The sequence below is a fragment of the Notechis scutatus genome, chromosome 2 (genome assembly GCF_049901735.1).
Source record: "Notechis scutatus isolate UNSWTSFEM ecotype Mainland chromosome 2, rNotScu1.2, whole genome shotgun sequence".
NCBI lineage: Eukaryota > Metazoa > Chordata > Lepidosauria > Squamata > Elapidae > Notechis > Notechis scutatus.
This window is the reverse complement of record NC_142010.1, coordinates 227,869,422-227,887,789: the sequence shown is the minus strand read 5'-3', so window position 1 is coordinate 227,887,789 and position 18,368 is coordinate 227,869,422. Positions and strand designations below refer to the sequence as shown.

Here is an 18,368-nt window from a genome sequence, read left to right as displayed (position 1 = left end):
GGAAATACAGGAGAAAATTAATAAAATGCTATTCATACAACATATAACCCCAAACACGACAACCAACAAAAGCCCGGCAGAACTACTAATGGGGAGGAAACTAAGGTCCCCACTCGACAGACTGCACCCCACATACAACCCAGAAAACCCCCCCGACTCATCCAGCAAACACCGAGCATTCACACCAGGGGACGCAGTATACGCAAAAAACCTCACAGGGGACCCACTCTGGGTACCAGCAACCATAACCCAGGTGACAGGTCCCCACTCGTACCGGCTACAGATAACCGACGGTCGAGCATGGAAAAGACACATCGATCAATTAAAATCAAGAATCAACATGGGAAATACAATCGACACACAAAAAGAAACCACAGGGAGAAGGGGAAACCCCGACATCAGCCAAGAGGGGAGGGAAAACCCCAGAAACCAAAACAGCCAACCCCAACAAGAAGGGAACCAAGAATACTCACCAACCGTGACAGGAACAGACGAACAGCTCGAGGCCTCACCTGGGAGAAGCAGCCAAGCCAGCTCAACCAGCCCAGAAAGACTAGGCGGGAGCAACAAAGCCAACAGCTGAACCAACCTGAGCAAACCGGGAGAGAGCTGCGGCGAAAGGCCTGACTCAACCTTCCAGGCGGTTCCATCAACGAGGCGAGGAGCGACACAGGACCCGACCGAACCACTCAAAGACCAGACACCAACTAACCTGCGCAGGTCCAGTCGACAAGTACGGAGCCCAGCCTACTTACGAGACTACGTTACGTAGGACCCTACCAAGAGGGGAGGGGTGTTCTGTACTATTAACATTCTTGTAAACACCCGATCTGATTGGCTAAGACGCGCAGTGATCCGATTGGCCGAGCAAGCCGCACTGATTGGCCCGCGGAGAATCTCCCACGATTGGAGGAAACCGATCGCGGGAGATTCAAAGCAGTGTCATTGGCCACGGCTTGGCCGGCTAGTTCTATAAAAGCCGGTGTTTGCCCTAGCCGGCCCGAGTCGATCTCGGGACCAAATAAAGAGCTGAAACCGGTCACTGACTCCCGAACTTTCTTCCGCATGGCGGACTTAACAGTTACCATAAAAGAGGACTTGACCTGAGGACTTGACCATTTCAGCACTGGTCAAAAGGGCCCAGCACAGATTATACTACCTGAGACTTCTCAGAAAACAACAATTAAATGAAAAACTGCTGGTGACCTTCTATGGCTGCACCATAGAGAGCATTTTAACTTACTGCACCTCTGTATGGTTTGCCAATTGCACAGTGGCAGATAGGAAAGCACTCCAGAAGGTTAATGTCATTGCCCAGAAGATCATTGGTTGCCCTCTCCCCTCTTTGGAAGAGCTTTATAGCTCCCTCTGCCTTAAGAAAGTTCAAAACATTCTCAAAGATCCATCTCATCCTGGTAGCCCCCTTTTTTTTTAACTATTACCATCTGGCAGACGGTACAGAATAATAAAAACAAGGACAAATAGGCTGAAAAACTGTTTCTATCCCAGGGCAGTACCTCTTTTGAATTCTGCTGTATAGTGCAGTGTTAGTGCGGTGTCGGGGGTTTTTGGTTCAATGTGTGGAGGGTGAAGGATGTGTGTTTGGGTTTATTTTCATGGTCATGGTCATGATGTGCACTGAAGATGGTGTTTGATTTCATTGTACGAGGTGTAATGACAATAAAGTAAAGTAAAGTAAATATGAGAAAAAGTGAATTGCATGTGTGAATAACTGGGAAGCCTACAAAGAAAATTAAATTTTATTCCAGTGGTGTAGGTAGACTTTTTTTGGTTGTTTCTGCAAGATTTAGCAAGATACATGAACCCATAAGCATCTATGCTTACTTCATGTTTGACAGTAATCTGAAGCAGTTTTCATAAAGAAAGCTTTCAACCACAATACTGTAGTAAAAAGATGGTAACAAGGAAATATATGATTTATCCACGTTCATTATTGCAAACATGTAGTTTTTATGACTGGTCAAAAAGGCTAATAGAAATCAGTACAGCAGCAAATAAATTTGAGGAAAGTAAATGCACATAATACCTTGGCACAAATTGTTGTAAATATATCTTTATCAGACCATTGTTTTAAAGTTTTGGATGATATTGTAAAAGGCAAATTAACTTCAACATTTTTCCTTTTACACTTTTGAATTAAACACCCATCATGCTTGGATAGGGAAAATGAGACCACTCTCAAAACTCACCTTAGCCTTCTGACTAATTGTGCCTATGCAAACTCTAGTGAGTAGTTTTGTTGCCACAGAGTTTAAAAGCAATAATATAGTTATTTCTTGCCTAATGTTAATTCTAGCATAGTTGTTTCTTCTGAATATGTATTGATTATAGAGGATTATTTCTCCCACAATATTTGAGAAGTGTGCTTTAGACAGAATCTACAGTACGGAGTCAAATATTGCTAGAGCTCTGTACCTATCTCATTCCTTTCTTTTAACCATTTGTACCTAGTGACATTTTCCCATCAGTGTACAAAAGGGTATATTTCCAACTTGATGAACAGGACAGTAACTGCACAACCTGTGAATACTAATGGAGATGCAGTCTTTCTCATTCTTGATGTAAATTACTTCATTTATCTGAATGCATGAATTAGCAAGGGCCAGTATTAATCACAGCATGACACCTGTATGTGCAAGTATTGCATAGGGACTTACTCATGTGAGCAGCATATAAAAACCAACAGCAAATGCAAAACCTAAATGAGAACCATGCATGCTATTAAAACAACAACTACTTAAAATGGAAATCAAAACAAAAAAATGCTATAATTTATTTTGGTTATCAACTCAGACTCTTTTTTTTTTTGCCTGCCAAATGTTTTTGTGAGTTTTGTAAATCAAATTATGACCCCTTATTTCAGCAGTCTTACACGTTTTCCCTTACCAAATGAGTTAGGATTATTGATAGATGATTGGCAGTTACTTCCACAAATATATGTACCTATTCTACAATCTTAACAAGATATCACTCCCATTACCTCTACAGTGAGCAAAAAATATTTTGGACATAAGGTTTAACTAGTGGCAAGCAAAAAAGGATCAAGAATCTTAACTCATATTAATACAATTGAATATTAGTGGGTGCGCTTTAATTCTGGTTTCACTACTTTTTTTATTCTATTATTTTCCCTTGGGCACTGGAACTAATATATAGCCAAAAACATTACTTAGCTCACCAAGAGCTTGCCTGCTCTTCCATGTGGTCACTTAGTTATCCCTATGCATTCACAAACTTCATAAATGATTAGAATAAGTTGGTTTCATATGTGCCTATAGGTAAAACTATTGACAAAACTGTTTGACATACAGTGTTACTATACTAAGAAATAAGTTTGTTTCCAATTAAGTATATGGAATTGCAAGTCTGCGAGCTTTCTAGAACCATGAGTATGAGATGAATGGCTTATACATTTACTACATAAATGAATAAATCTGTACATTTAAAAATCTTTAATAAAAATAGATAAATGAGAAAATTCCTAAATAGTTAAGTGCAAGGGACCTTTAACAATTTTTAAAGCTTTTTTGAGGGGTTTTTAAGCAATTTGCTCCACTCCCATATTCTAGTGTTCTCTTTGTCTTTTTATTAGATTCATCTTTTATGGCAATCTGCTTTAGAAGTTCTTAAGTTCTTTTCACACAGTGTCAGGAATGTTAATACCAGGATCTTATGATTAGACTTTCCATAAGGAAAAAGTAGTAACATTACTTATTGCGCACAAGAGTTTACAAGGTCTTAATATATGCTTAACATGATAGAATGGACTGATGGAAAGAAACAACAAATTTCTTTCATTAGTTTTGTCTAAGCTCCTGAATAATAAATCTTAAAAGCTTCAATATTGATTCAAAGAAATGAATGGCTGAATTGCTTTGGAAGGGTCTTAACAATTGGACAAATGCTTCCATGGTTACCTTGTGCTATGTAATGCAGTTGCCCAGCATTGTTGGTTTCCTCCCTCCACTGTTGAAAAAAAAATAACAAACTGCAGGGAAGTGCCACACAGGGGGGCACATAAACAAGAAGCATCATAAAACTTCAAGATCTGGACAATCTGAAACAGATATCAGATAGGCTGGTTTTATCTAGTGTATTCAAGAAAAAACACTGCATCTCTTAAATGGAACCTTTTAATAATTTGTTTCAATATTGTTTAGGCCAATGTATCATTATACCTAAGTGTCATTAATTTCCACTTAACATTTGACAAATTTGACAAATAAGATACTGTATTTTTTCACTTGAAATGTTTCCAGTGATTGAACAGTTTAGCTTCAGTTAATACTTAATAATTAATGGTTGAAATAAATTTATTTATAATGATAGGGAAAACTGAGAGAATAAAATCAATTTTGGTTTGTGTTTTTATTCCATGCATCTAGAAATCCATGCACTGCAGTTGTATTGATCAGTGAATAAAGTACATTGTCTGGTGGTGCTGAATATCTGAAGAAAGCTTTAGTATGGTCTAAATTCTGAATATCAGTTATGGAGAACAAGTAGAGGACTGACCTGTGAGCTTCCAAGAATATATGACTAAACATTCACAGAATGTGAACTAGGTGGTTTTTGGTCAGATCCTTATACAGTCAGAGGGAAAACAATCCAGTCAGAATTACAATACTATGCCTATACAATTCCATTCAGAAGTAAGTCTCATTACAATTTATGAGGCACGTCCCTTGTTAAATGGATGGTTTGGATATAACTTAAAATGGATACAGAGGATGCAAATAATTTAACAGAAAAAGAAAGGATATTAATATTGTTGTGTTGAAAAAGCCAAAAATCTATTATACCACAATTTATAAATATTGAAGATTAAAAAATAGGTTTTAATGACAATATTTCAGCTAAACATTTATTTTCAAACTGGGGGTTGACATTCCCTAAGTATAACTAAAATCTATAATGTTTGCTAAATTAGCACAATTCATATATCACAATTCAAAACTATTAATTAGGTTTACACCCAGGTGACTGGGTGTAGACATTAAGTGAAAATCACGTTGTAGCTTTGTGCTACATGCTAACACATTTACATCATTCTACATTGGTGCAAATACATCCAGGCGGTCACTCCTAAAGCCACAACTCCAGGGTACCCCTCTTCTCAGTCACTTATTTATTTATTTATTTATTTTCCCAAAGTACCCATCTCCCTCAAAGAGGGGCTCTGGGTGGTATACAATATAACTAACTGATATATATATATATCATATATATATATATATATATATATATATATATATATATATATATATATATATATATATACAATATAACTAACTTTTATATATATATATATATATATATATATATATATATATATATATATATATATATATATATATATATATATATATATATATATATTTGTTTTCTGAGGTTCTCGCGGTATTTGTATGTGGATCTTTGGTTATTCGGGTTTTCCCGCGTTTTCTCCGCGATACTTCCAATCTTAGGAGAAAACCCGAATAACCAAAGATCCATATATATATATATATATATATATATATATATATATATATATATATATATATATATATATATATATTGCTAAAATTAAAAAGGGTTATTTTTAAAAAAATATAGAATGACAATCGTTAAACATCAAAAAGGGCAAATCCTATTATGGCCATTTAACAGTATTACAGGCAGAGTGGGTTCTCAAGGAACTTGATAGCAAGACTGCAGAGCCAAGTTTTGACCCTTTTGTGGAACGCCAAGAGACTGGGGTTTTTCCTCACATCTGGGGGCAGGATGGTCCACAAAGCGGGGGCAGTGGTAGAGATTCTTTAACCACTTCTTTAATCTGTTATGGCTTATGAAATACTAGAAGGGATCCGTTGCTTGCATCTGGGTGGACTTTTATTGCTAGCTAGTTATTCTTTCTTTTCCAAGTTTTGTTTCTTCCACCCACACTATTATTTCAAGTCCCTCTTTTTCCATGTCTTCATTCATGCCATGCCAATAAAAAGAAAACAGGAAAGCCTTGAAAACAAACAAACTGGAGGCTGCTGCTTTCAGTGTTGTTTTGTCTTCCTCTGAGACATTTTACATAAAAGTGAAAGGAGTAGCCCAACTACCCCATTTGAACTTGGTCTGTTTTCTGCATACACAATTCAACAGGGATGGGACAACTGTCAGTGGGAGGAAGGTTTGTTTTTTTTGAGCAAAATCAGACATTTTAATTTTCATTCTTGAATTGTTGCTGTGGGGAACCTAGGATGAGGAAGGAGTATTATGTTTGTTCGCTGCCTTGAGTTATTTAATAATAATGAAGGGTTATTGGATGTGAGATGAGACTGACATTGCTTGTCCAAAGAAAGTTGTCCAAGATAAAGTTAGCACTATATAGCATAGACCTGAGAAAAGCTAACAACCACAGCCAGATATTGCCATATTATTACTACAATATTACATTTCTTACTCTTACCTACTGAACACTGTAGGATTCTACTTCCAACTCCCAGGATAAGATTCTTAAATATGCTTCTTTGGAATGATGGGCTGTCATGAGTACTGAGATCTGTTTCTTAAATCAAAACCCTCTCAAAAGTTGAAAGCCAAAACCCAGAAAAGTCTGTGATGTTTTTCATTTGAAAAATATATTAAGGAAAGTCTTACATAAGTGAAGCAAAGTTGGCTGACTGAGCTGTGTTTATATTTCTTTGATTTGCAAGCTGTTCTTGAGTCAAATCATAGAGCAGGACCAAAAATAAAATTACAGTACAAATTTTAAATATTTATGAAGAGGAATTATTCATATTCATGATTGTGGCCCCTTGTATTTTGCGTGACATTTGTAATCTGGACCCCATGTTTTAAACTGCAATGCCTTTGGTAAAAAGCAGCACAGTTGACCAATTGCCTGGAAACTAATCCCTATAACATATTTAGTGGAATTGGGTATGTTTGTTTGAGAAAAGAAAACCGGGGGCTCTTATGGTTGCTAAACTTAAAATACTTTCTTACAGACTTGAGGGGAGAGCAGGAGAAAGGAGAGAAAATGGGGGGTGGGGGGAGGAGACAGCCATCAGGTACAAAAGTTAAAGATCCTTTGCATATGTCCAGATTCTACTTTGACAAGTTGATATGTTTTCCCAAATCCACTGGTCTAATGTTAATTTTCAAATGTCCCGAGCCTTCCCAACACTAGCAAAAGGAGTATAAATGGAAGGGTGAGAACGCCAGTCTGGTTTAGGGAGGCCTCCAACTTCGCTTTGGAATTAAATTCGTTGCAAAAGCCGGCCTCTTTGAAGAGGCTGGCTGATTGGGTGGCCAAACTCTCCTCTCCCACCAAGCCGGCGAGGAGCGGGAAGAGGAAAGCTGGGGCGGCAGCGCCGTCAGACACCCAATGAGGGCTCGCCCTGCGGGCACGCATAATACAAGGCGTGGATGACAGGGAGCGGCCGGGCGACCGGACCGACGTCTGGCTGGCTGGCTGGCTGGCAAGCGAGTCCACGGACGCTGATGTCAACATCTCTGAGTCTAGGTAGGTGCTTCGCGAGCGGCCGTGGATGGGAATCCCTGCTCTGCGGCAGAGGAAGTTGCGAAGTTTTCTTACGTTCCCTCGCCCGCCTGGAGAGCGAGAGCATCTTTCTTTCCCAAGAGCGGCACCTGTTGCTGCGGGGCGAGCAGGCTGCTTGGCTCGAGAGCGAAGCAGCTCAGTTTTCAGCTCAGGGGAAGGAGAAGAAGGGGGAAAAAAAAGGAAAGCTTCCTCCTGGCTGAGCTAGAAGCGCCTCGCAACGGTCAGCGCCTTGCTGCCCTTTCCGCAGGTAGGGAAGACCGGCGCTCACGGCGCTTAGCGGAACCCACTGCGGTGGAGCGACGCGCGCGAGAAGCGCGCGGCACTAAGCGCCGAAACGGACCCTTTGCCGCTGTTTTCAGGGGCAGCTCGTTGATGAGGCTAGGATAGCTAGTCACAGAGACCTCTTCTATTCTATTCCTTTCTCTCCCTCAGGCTTGCCCCACCGAAGCCTCTCCTCTTCCCCTCCTCTTCTCGGTCCCTCGCTCTCCTCAGCCTTGCCCCCACCGAAGCCTCTGCTTCTTTCCCGCCAAAACCTCCTTTTTATACCCTCTCCCTCCCCCCCTCTTTTTTTTTTTTCTTCTTACCGAGGCTGCTCCGGAGACCGTCGCTGTCTTAGTCTCAACTCCGACCACCACCCGCGGCCACCCGCTGCCCAGCTGATCTCGGGACTTCAGCTTCGTAGCTTTAGCTGACTTCCCCCAAGGCTTGTGCACTGCCGCTGGCGACAGCGGAGGCAGCCAGAGCTCCACACTTCCCCCCCTTCCCCCCCCCCCCCCCCCCCCCCCCCCCCCCCCCCCCCCCCCCCCCCCCCCCCCCCCCCCCCCCCCCCCCCCCCCCCCCCCACCCCAACCCCCCCCCCCCCCCCCCCCCCCTTTTTCCCTCTTCTCACCTGTTCAGGCAGCTTAGAAGTATTGTGGCTATTTCTCAAAAAATTGGATTATAAGTGATCATATTGCTAACAATCTGTCCTTGCATCATCCTGATAAATGGTACTTCAACTGCATTCCTCTTGCAATTTGCTACATGTTCCTACATCTATCCTCAAAGAGGGAAAACAAGTACTACATGTATATGCCAATAGTGGAACAGTAAAGTCTGAACTTATTTACTACAAATATTTAAATGTTTCCTATTCTCCCTATGGCTTCAACTCTATCACAGATGCAGTATTACACTTTGAAGGCTAAGAAGCATATAACTTACTAGATGTGAAAACTGTAATTTGTGTAGTATGTCACGCTAGATAGAGCTTGTCTCTTTGAACAAAATAAATGTGTAAGATAGTTAGGTTTGATTGCAATTTCCTTATTTCATTTTAAAACTAAATTTGAATTTCACTTAAATGAAAGTCCTGGGACCTGCAGCCCAATACTCTGCAATGTATTCAATGTATTCAACTTAGTTCAATGATACTATCTAATCATAATGTATGTTTACAGGATCATATTCTTATCTGCTTAATTTTTGTTTTGGTCACATTGTGCTAAACTTTGATGCATGTTTCCCACAAAGAAACACATATTAAGTTCTGAACATACATATATACATATGATGCATAAGCATTACTAAAATTGGTTATAAGTGTTATTCAAGAGGTTATTACCGGGTCATGAGGAAGACAAATTCTAAATTTATTCTTTTATACTTGATAAAGAAATGTATTATTTTACCTGACTGTAAGTTTGAACCAAGTTTTTATTAGAGTATTTTCACAGTCTGATCAATATCTCAGATAATGTAGATGAAACAGAATATTAATTTGTCTTTATTGAAATAAAATGGGAAAAAATGAAGTATGGAAAATACTTTAATTAAAGCAGAAATTCATGTAGAGAAATGGAGTGTTAATAAGCAGCTGTAAATTCAACTAAAATAAAGTTGAATATCAGCTTTCTATTGAGATTGGATAGAGGCTGATAAAATAAATCATTAAGCCTTTGTATGCACTTTTAATTAAAAAAGCAGACAACATGAAACTTTTTGTTTCACTGTTTAATAACAAAAGCACACGGATACAATTTTAACTTGAAAGTAACAAAATAAGGGAGGGATTGTAATTAAGGAAAACTGTTCCATTCCTGGAAGTAAGTCTAATTGAACTTAACTTTTCAATAGACATATAGCCTTGTTGCAGAAGTTTAATATGAACTGTATTATGCCTGAGTTTAGGAATAAAACATATTTCCCTCCATTTAAATTGTTTAATCATTTGGAAATATGGGAGCCTATATAATTTAGTTAATATTTAGATTATCATCAACTTCAGGAAAAAAAATGTTAATATGTTACTTCTTTTCAAAACACAAATCAGATGCATGTAAATTCTGTGAATATCCTGTTACATAAAACTGACTACCTTGATGAATAGTTAAATATATATGGCTTTGGGAAAGCACCCATAAATGATATTAATGGAATTCTTTATTTCTTAAGATGTTGACAAAGACAGAATTTTGATGCATTTTGAAAAGTTTAATATGAATTTGGATAATATATTTGACATTTCTCATCAGTATCCATTATGCAAATATAATTTTAAGAGAAGATACAGTATGTTGAAGTGTATATATATTTTAGGCAGAAACAATGTTCTACGAAGAAGCAGTTTGTTAAACTTTTGTTCAGATTTATATATTTGGGATTGTCTATGTTGAACTATGTTCTATATATAGAAAATGAATACAATCGCAAATTGTTCTTGGTGGGTATATATCAAACAAAACTGATTTATGATATTAATATATATTAATTCTGGCTTGGGCTAAAGAGAAAATTTCTTCTCTCACTGAGTACATTGGCTCAATATAATGAATGTATTTCAATGTTAAATTTAACTTGACTGCTAGAAAATTATTTTACATTACAGTATGTATTATGTATGCCCAATTTTGCTTGGGGAAATGGCTTCTGAGATTGGTTCAAATAAATGTCTTTGTTGAATTACAACTGTTACTTCTATAAAAAAGGGTTTGTCAGATCAGAATAACTATAAAATAAGGTCTGTAATAAGCAATTTTACTATAATAATCAGGTTTATGTATATGCATTACAATAAGAAAATTTTATATAAGTAGCCTTACTCTTGGAATCTTTGAAACAAGAAATTTGGAATAATGGAAATTCTCATTGTTTGAATTGCATTCATTGAAAATAATTTGCAGAATATGAAGGCTTAAAAGACTCAGGGCTCATTTAAAAATGATTGGAATAATGCTGCGCATGTCACAGTTGCTTCTAAACAAAAGAGGAGGAAAATCACATTTTGGAATATTGGCATTTCATCCAACTCTTGAAAAATGCTTTGCGTTTCAGAGTATCTGTAAATTTATGCATTAATATATTTCTTTAAAAAATAATTCCTCATATACAGTATATATAATAACACAGTAATATAGAATAGAATGGTGTACTGCAGTTTACTTAACATCAGGTTCCTCATGTGTTGTTGGGAGTATTTTTCTTCAATTGCTATCACAAAGCTAAAGTATGGTAGGTTTGAAAAAGTTAGGCTCCATCAATACTAATAAGATTTTGTTAATTTATGACTGATGTCTCATTTGACCCATGAATTGCTCTTCTTTCTTCTTGCAGCAATGCAAAGTTACTGTGGGCTGCTCAGAGCTTTAGTGGAGATTTAACATGACCTTAATTCAGCCATCTGTTACAGATTTGGCAGAAGTGATCTGAAGCAGTGGTCAGAACTTTAGAGATTTCTCACATGTTTAGAAGTTAGGGAAATCTTTTGAATCATTCTTTGCCAGACAATGATGTAGAACAGGAAGAAAAAAAGAAAATAATTCCCATGAAGTCGAGGCCTCACCGTCTGCCTTCAGCAGTCCTGAAAGGCAATTAGCATTTCAACCAGCCAATTTAGTTACATGCAATGAAGTACTCGGGCCTGTAATTTGCTTTCCTCAGCTTGGTGCTGTTGAGAACTAGACCTTGTGTAATCCTCTCAAAGTACCTTTATTTCCTGCATGGTTATTGTTGCTAGCCTTAAATAATTAATCAACAAAGAGGTTTCCTTGTCTTGAACTCCAGGGGTTCCATGAGGCAGGAGAAGCAAAGTAGTTGGCTAATAAGAGAATGATTATAATGATTAAATAGTAGTTATTAAATTGTGGACTAGATTACAAGGTCTAGTATGGCACTAAAAAAACACCAGTGATAAGGTGGATATTTTCCAGATAAAATTTCAAGCCTATATTTTCTTCAATAAGCTGCAAAGCACATTGCAGTTAAAATCAAAATGGACAAATGAGGCAGTGCAATTAGTAAAAATGAATGGAAAATGAAAAATGTAATTGCATCCTAAGAAAGTCAACAAGATGAAAACATTCACCTTTTTTAAAACATAACTGAATGAACAAATAAAATTGGAATACATTTCTGTGAAGTACATTAAGTTTAGAACTCCTGAATACAACTACTAGCATTTGATTATACTTGCACAATTGCACTGTACTCAAAAATGAGCTATGACACTTAGCAAACATTTAATATGTGTTTATTATAAAACTGGGTAATGAAACGTATGAAAACAAACAAGCTCAGAGAGTACCAAAGACTCCAGATTTAATATGATTTGTGATTCATATTTTGTTTATTCACTTGGAAAAAATTAATTAACAGAATAGTTCTAGCCATGTCTTGCACAATGGAATGAAATATTACCAAATCATTGCACATAGAATTTTAGGGGAGGGGCACTGTTAGCTACTTGTGGTCTTTTCTATAATATGGCTTTTCAACAGCTGGTAAATACAGCAACTGGAGGGTTTTCTCCATTTTAGTAATATGCTGGGGAGAATCAGCAGTCTGCTCCATTTATTTCATGCAGCATACCATAGCAGTCCTTGCTTCTTTACAAGCAGCCTTGGGAATCCTGAAATGAGTACATATTTTAAATTAGTTAATAGGTTTGGATATTTATACATTAATTTTGTTTGAAATAATATATCTTTCTTCTTTATCACAAATACACAACATGTAGCTAATCTCAGCATAGTTCTTTTTGGTGTTTCATTTTAGAAACTACTGTAGAGTCAAACATACCTCTACCATGAGATACAATCATTGTGTTCTGTTGCAAGCAAATACATTGAAATTATGACAGAATACCAGCAGCGATCAACTATGCTACTTTTTAATCTTGCAATATTACCTGATAAAGAACTGATTCTTGGAGCATCAGTTACTTAGAGAGTTACTGATGTTTTCCTGGGAAGATTGTATTAAATTTCTGATAGAAAAGGATAATAATAAAACTGCCATGGACATTATAGAATTATTTTTCTAAAGTTAAGAAGAGAAAATTATTTTATATAACTTGCCATTTTTTAATGTATTTTCATGTATATATCTCTTAACATTCTGGAGATGTTATTTCAGCTACCTTCAGCACCTGAAGTAATCCAAAGCTAAGGAGGGTCTCTTCTGACCTCTTTCTTCACCCACTGTGCAGCTGCAGGTTATGCCCTATCTGATGTAATTGTTGCCTATGTATACAGTTGTAAAAGAACAAAACAGCTACTTACATAAATCCTATCCTGCTGTAATGATATGTAACACAGACTTCAGAGACAGGATGAAGATATGATGCCTAGGGAATGGTCAGATGAGATAGGGAATGGTCACCTGCAGCTGCACAGCGGGTGAAGAAAGAGGTCAGAAGAGACCCTACTTAGCTTTTTAACCTGTAAAGAAGATGGCTGGAGAACTGTACTTTGAGGCTTACAAGATTTCTACAATAAAGTAGAATTAGCTCATGTGGTCATCTTTCCTGTGTGGTTTAACTGGGAAGGCTGACATCTGCCAAAGTAAACGATGAAATATCAAAAATTGGAATTACTGATTTTATTTTAAAAAATTGGAGTACTAGTTGAATGATTTAAGGTTAAGCCATAGCATGGAAAGTTAAAGGTGCAAAACATCCTCTCCCAGAAGCCCTGTAGATTTTACAGGAGGCCTCAACTCCTGCTTAGGGGTAACAACCTTTCAAGGCATTTTGGAGTTATCTAGATCTAATTTTTAAGACACTATCCATAATTGGAATAATTTTATGAAAGATTGATTTAATATATTTGTCATTTTTCATACACACAACACACACACACACACACAGAGAGAGATACTCATATGACATTATGTATGCATATGCATACATCACAAATAAAATATAATGAAGAATTTTTGTTAACTGAATAATTGATGTCATGATTATTAGTCTCTTGTTGCACAGTAGTAACTTTATAGTTTTTAGTAAGATAATATAATTCAAGTACTGTAACTCTAAACGTGGTTACCCTGCTGTACAAGGATTGTGTTTTCAGGTTTATTTTAGCATGGTATTTAGTACGGGAAGATACTTGCTTCATCTAAGGTAACTTCTGAAGTTAAAAGGCCAGCCACCTTACTTCTTTAAAGAACAATGACTACATTGCAAATTAATTTGATTTTTCTCATACTTTACAAGGACAGCACTTTATGTTCAAAAGGCAAGGTTTTAACTTCAATTAATAATTTCAAAATTACAAACAAGATGCATTTAATTTCAACAAAAAGTTATCACATTAATTCTTTTTATGCTGCCGTCTTGGCTCATTCCTTACTGAATTTCAAATTCAGTGGAATCTCGGGTCACGAATGCTTCTGTCTGCAACCAAATCGGGTAACGATCAGAATTTTCAGAAAAATTATGTTTCTAGTTGCGAACACATCTTTGGGTGGTGACCAGACACAGCTGCGGCAATTTTCCCTGTTGTGGCAGTTTCCTCTTTGGCACCAATATTTTTTGTCCACGTATGTGCAGTCAGTCATGCTTCTGGCTATGACCAAATCAGGTTGCGACTGAAGTCCTGGAACAGATTATGGTCGTGACCCAAGGTTCCACTGTTGTTAAGATAATGATTAGTGTTAGAATTAATTTAGATTATCTTCCTGGAAGTTATAGAAATGAGAATCTTCTTTGCTGACATGCCACTATTATTTGTTTCTGACTGCTACAAAGCTACAAACTATAAACTTATACACAGTCAGCCAGATTTGCCATTTTTTATCCACCTATTGAATTTTTCCCAAGGACCTGAGATAATTTGATGGTGTAAAGGTATTGTCACAGGATGTAAGCTGTTCCAAATAATTTGTTGTTATTGTTGTTGTTATTGTTGCTATTACCAGGCAGGTATTTAGATTGGATTTGCCATTTTTATCTACCTAGGATAGGGAGATATTTCATGGTGTTAAAGGTATTGTTGCATGATGCAAGTTGTTTCAAGTAAAGCTGCCTTTTGCAATTAACCGATGATGATTTTGTCAATGCAGATGGTATTCAAGTGACTTTCCAGATGTTCTGGGTTATACTCAAGATGTTATTGGTATTTCTATTGGTATTATCTTTGTTTTCTTTCACCACTTGAATTCTATTTCTATTTTCAGATCTTTGTGTCTTGTCTAGTTTTCTCTTTTATTCTGCTGATTCCTGGTTCTGCCAGGACAATTATTCATTTTTTCTTCTTCTTATCATCTGGGGTATTATGTGACAGATGCTTGCCTGTATGAATTCTGAAGTCTCAGAGCCTTTTATCTTTTTTATTTTCTATTACTTTGTCTATTTCATGATCTTACCTGTTCTTGCTTCCAGGCAAATGGTATTTCTTACAGATATTCCAGTGCACCATTATTGCTAGTTTATCATGCTGTTATTTGTAGTCAGTCTGTATGTTTTTATTATTATATGCACCAAAATGTAAAATTACATCTGCTACATCTGATGTGGGCCTTCACATTCTCCTCCATGCTGCATCGAGAGCCCAGGATGGGTTGACTCCTTCCTATGACGTCATTTAGCTGAGTCTGTACTAAGATATAAAAGCCAGACCCCAGCTTTTGACTCAGCTCCTTTCAGTCAGTAGCTGTGTCTCTGAAAGCTTCTGCTAGATAACACTCACCAGCGATCTTCAGTGCCGTTTTTCCTCGTTTCAAGCAGCCCCCAGAATCTGGGCAGCTGTTCTTCCAGGAAAGCAGGGCTCTCTCTCTCTCTCCTGCAAGGTTGGGAGTAGCATTGCCAGAGCACTGTTCGGGCAAGTTGGGCAGCATCTGTAGACCTCCCCCACGCCTGCGGTTTGAGCGGTTATAAAAAGCGATCGGCAAACCGATAACAGCTTCAGCCAGCTGGGGTTTTGTAGATAGCACTCACCAGCGATCTTCAGTACCTTTTTTCCTCACTTCAGCAGCTCCCCGGATCTGGGCAGCTGCTCTTCCAGGAGAGCAGGGCTCTCTCTCCTGCAGCGTTGGGAGCAGCGTTGTCAGAGTGCCGTTCAGGCAAGTTAGGCAGCGTCTGTAGACCCCCCCCACGCCTGCGGTTTGAGTGGTTGTAAAAAGCGATCGGCAAACCGATACCAGCGTCAGCCAGCTGATCGTGTGGCCAGAGGCTGCCCTTTCCTTTGCTGACTTCACTCGGGGCTCTTTATAGCCTAAGGAGAAATTCTTTGATCTCGGAGCCTGTTTCCCATAGTCAGTGGCCATCTTGGATTGAAGCCTTCCACCACGAGGGGAGCGGCCATTTTGTAAGCCCGGGGGCCAATTTATACCCTAAGGGGCTTAATACAAAAAATTTACAAACAGTTTCTTTCCATCGTAAGAGCCTTTATTCTGCAAATGGAGCAAGATAAGGGTCAGGCAGAGTCCCCCCCCACCCCCAGTGGAACAGTCTCTTAAGCCAATAAGAGAAAAAAGTTGTAGGCAACGCACCCAATCAGTCCAGAGGGAGGTGGCTGCTAAAATCAGAGCTAAGGCTCTAGCGCAGGGGTGGGCAAACTTTTTGGCTCGGGGCCGCATTGACTTTTAAAATTTGACAGACGGGCCGGGTCAGCACAAGATTTTTTGGGAATCGCCCCCACCCTTCCCCCTCTTCTCCTCCTTCGCCTCCCCTCGGAGGCCCCCTGAGTCAGGAGTTGCTACGCCGGCACGGCTCATGCGGCTCCAGTCCCGCGTTGCCTCGGGAAGGGAAAGGCAAAAGGAAGAGCCGCGGCAGTGCTTTGCAACGGGAGCAGCGGCACCGGAGGCTCAGGCTCAGCGGCTCCTGGTTTTGCCTTTTCCCTCCCAAGGCAATGCGGGACTGGAGCCGCACGGAGCTGCGCCGGCGGTAGCAACTCCTGACAGCCCCAGCCGGACATCTGAGCGGAGCCCGGGCGAAACTGCCTGTTGCTGCTGCCGGAGCACCACCGGGTCGCCTCCTCCAAGCAGCCCGCCTGCCCGCCCGCCGGGCTTCCCCTCTGCTGTGCGGCTCGGGGCCAGGCGCGAGCGCCCGCGAGTTAAAAGGAAGCCGAAAGTTGCTGGGAAGTTGCTCGGGTGCTGGGAGCAGGCTTTTAAAGTGCCGCCCGAGCAGGACCGCCGAGCCGGGAAACGGGCACCAAGGCAGGGCAAGGCTCCACCAGCAGCGGCCTAGCTTTAGGTGGCTCCAAGCAGCCCGCCCGCCTGCCGGGTGGAACCCTTCCCGTTCCTCGGCGGGAAGACGCTCCAGCCTGCAAGCTTTGCCTTTGCAAAGTTTAAGCCTGGAAGCCCCGGAAAAAAAAGGGGATCGGCGGGGACTCACCTTCGGAGAGGTCGCACTCGAAGGTGATTTTGAACTCCCAGCCAAGGCCTTTGCAAATTTCTTTTCTTTCCTACCCCTAGATCGCTCCGCACTGTTTTGCAGCTTTGGGGGCCACGCAGCACAGGGCAATACGCCACGCTCAGCGATTTTTTTCAGGGGCGGGCCGGATTGGACAGACCAATGGCAGCGATTTTTTTCAGGGGCGGGCCGCATTGGACAGACCAACGGGCCGGATGTGGCCCACGGGCCGTAGTTTGCCCACCCCTGCTCTAGCCCCTAAGAAGGCAACTCAGGCTGAGTTGAGGGCAGAAAAGCGCAGACGTGCAGCCCTAGAGAGGCAGTTCAACAGAACTATTCAACAGAAGGGAGTGCAACTGCAGCATGTTTCAGGTGATACCTGTGGGCACCAGCCAAGCCCTCCCAGGGGAGGAGAAGTTATCTATGAGCCTTTCCATCCTCCATCCTGGTCTCCTGAGGCTTTTGCAGTACAATGATCCTCAGGATCTAAGCAGATCTGGGCCTTATTTCCAACAGGCTTCTGGGCCCTATGCTCCTCCCCCTCCCTCCAGGCCTCAAACCTCTTCTCAATCTAGGCCTGAAGCCACCTTCACTCACACAGCAGCGGGTCTTTGGCCTTCTGCCCCTAACTTTGAGCATAGACCAGGGGATATCCAATATGTTGTCCCTTTGACCACTAGGCAGGGATTGGCTGAAGGCTTCAAGCAAATCCTTCGACCTCCGGAAAGGGTTCAGGCCCTTCTCCCTTCTCAATCTATAAGTTGCCCCATCACCCTGATTTACACAGGCCCCAGGACCTCAGGGTCCATTCTTCTCTACCAGAATGGGAGGAGGTTGATGAGGAAGGAAGGGTTTCACCATCTGAACACAGTTACTCCTCTTGTTCAGAACGTGAAGAGGGCGAGACCTTTGACCAAAATCTTCAGAGGAAGAGGACTCTCTCCCAGAGCAGACATCCTCTGCATTGGTCTTCAATCCTTCTCTCTTCAGGCCATTACTCAGCATGGCCTTGGTCACTGCCAAGCTGTCGCCAGTGGAAGTGCCTCCCGAGCCACAAGGAATTCCCTCTAGCCAGGGAGACTCATTCTTCTCCAAGCCTGTAGTACATACAGGGGTGCCTTCTCCCACTTTGTTCCTGGACATGGTCAAGGAACAGTGCGCTTCCCCTTCGGCAGGTCCTCGCCCATCTTCTCTGGA

At 40.2% G+C, this 18,368-nt stretch overlaps 1 protein-coding gene across 4 annotated transcripts in view; it reads left to right on the top strand.

Moving 5' to 3' along the window:
* The first annotated feature begins 5,602 nt into the window (after positions 1-5,602).
* ADGRV1 (adhesion G protein-coupled receptor V1) overlaps positions 5,603-18,368 on the top strand; it is a 258,922-nt gene continuing 246,156 nt past the window's right edge. For 2 of the 4 annotated variants that reach the window (XM_087958193.1, XM_087958191.1), the window contains exon 1: positions 5,608-7,522. In XM_087958193.1, the coding sequence (XP_087814319.1) occupies positions 7,426-7,522 (97 nt within the window). In that variant the 5' untranslated portion in view covers positions 5,608-7,425. Of the gene's footprint in view, positions 7,806-18,368 lie in introns of all 4 variants that reach the window. The other 2 variants (XM_087958194.1, XM_087958192.1) reach the window with 2 other exon arrangements.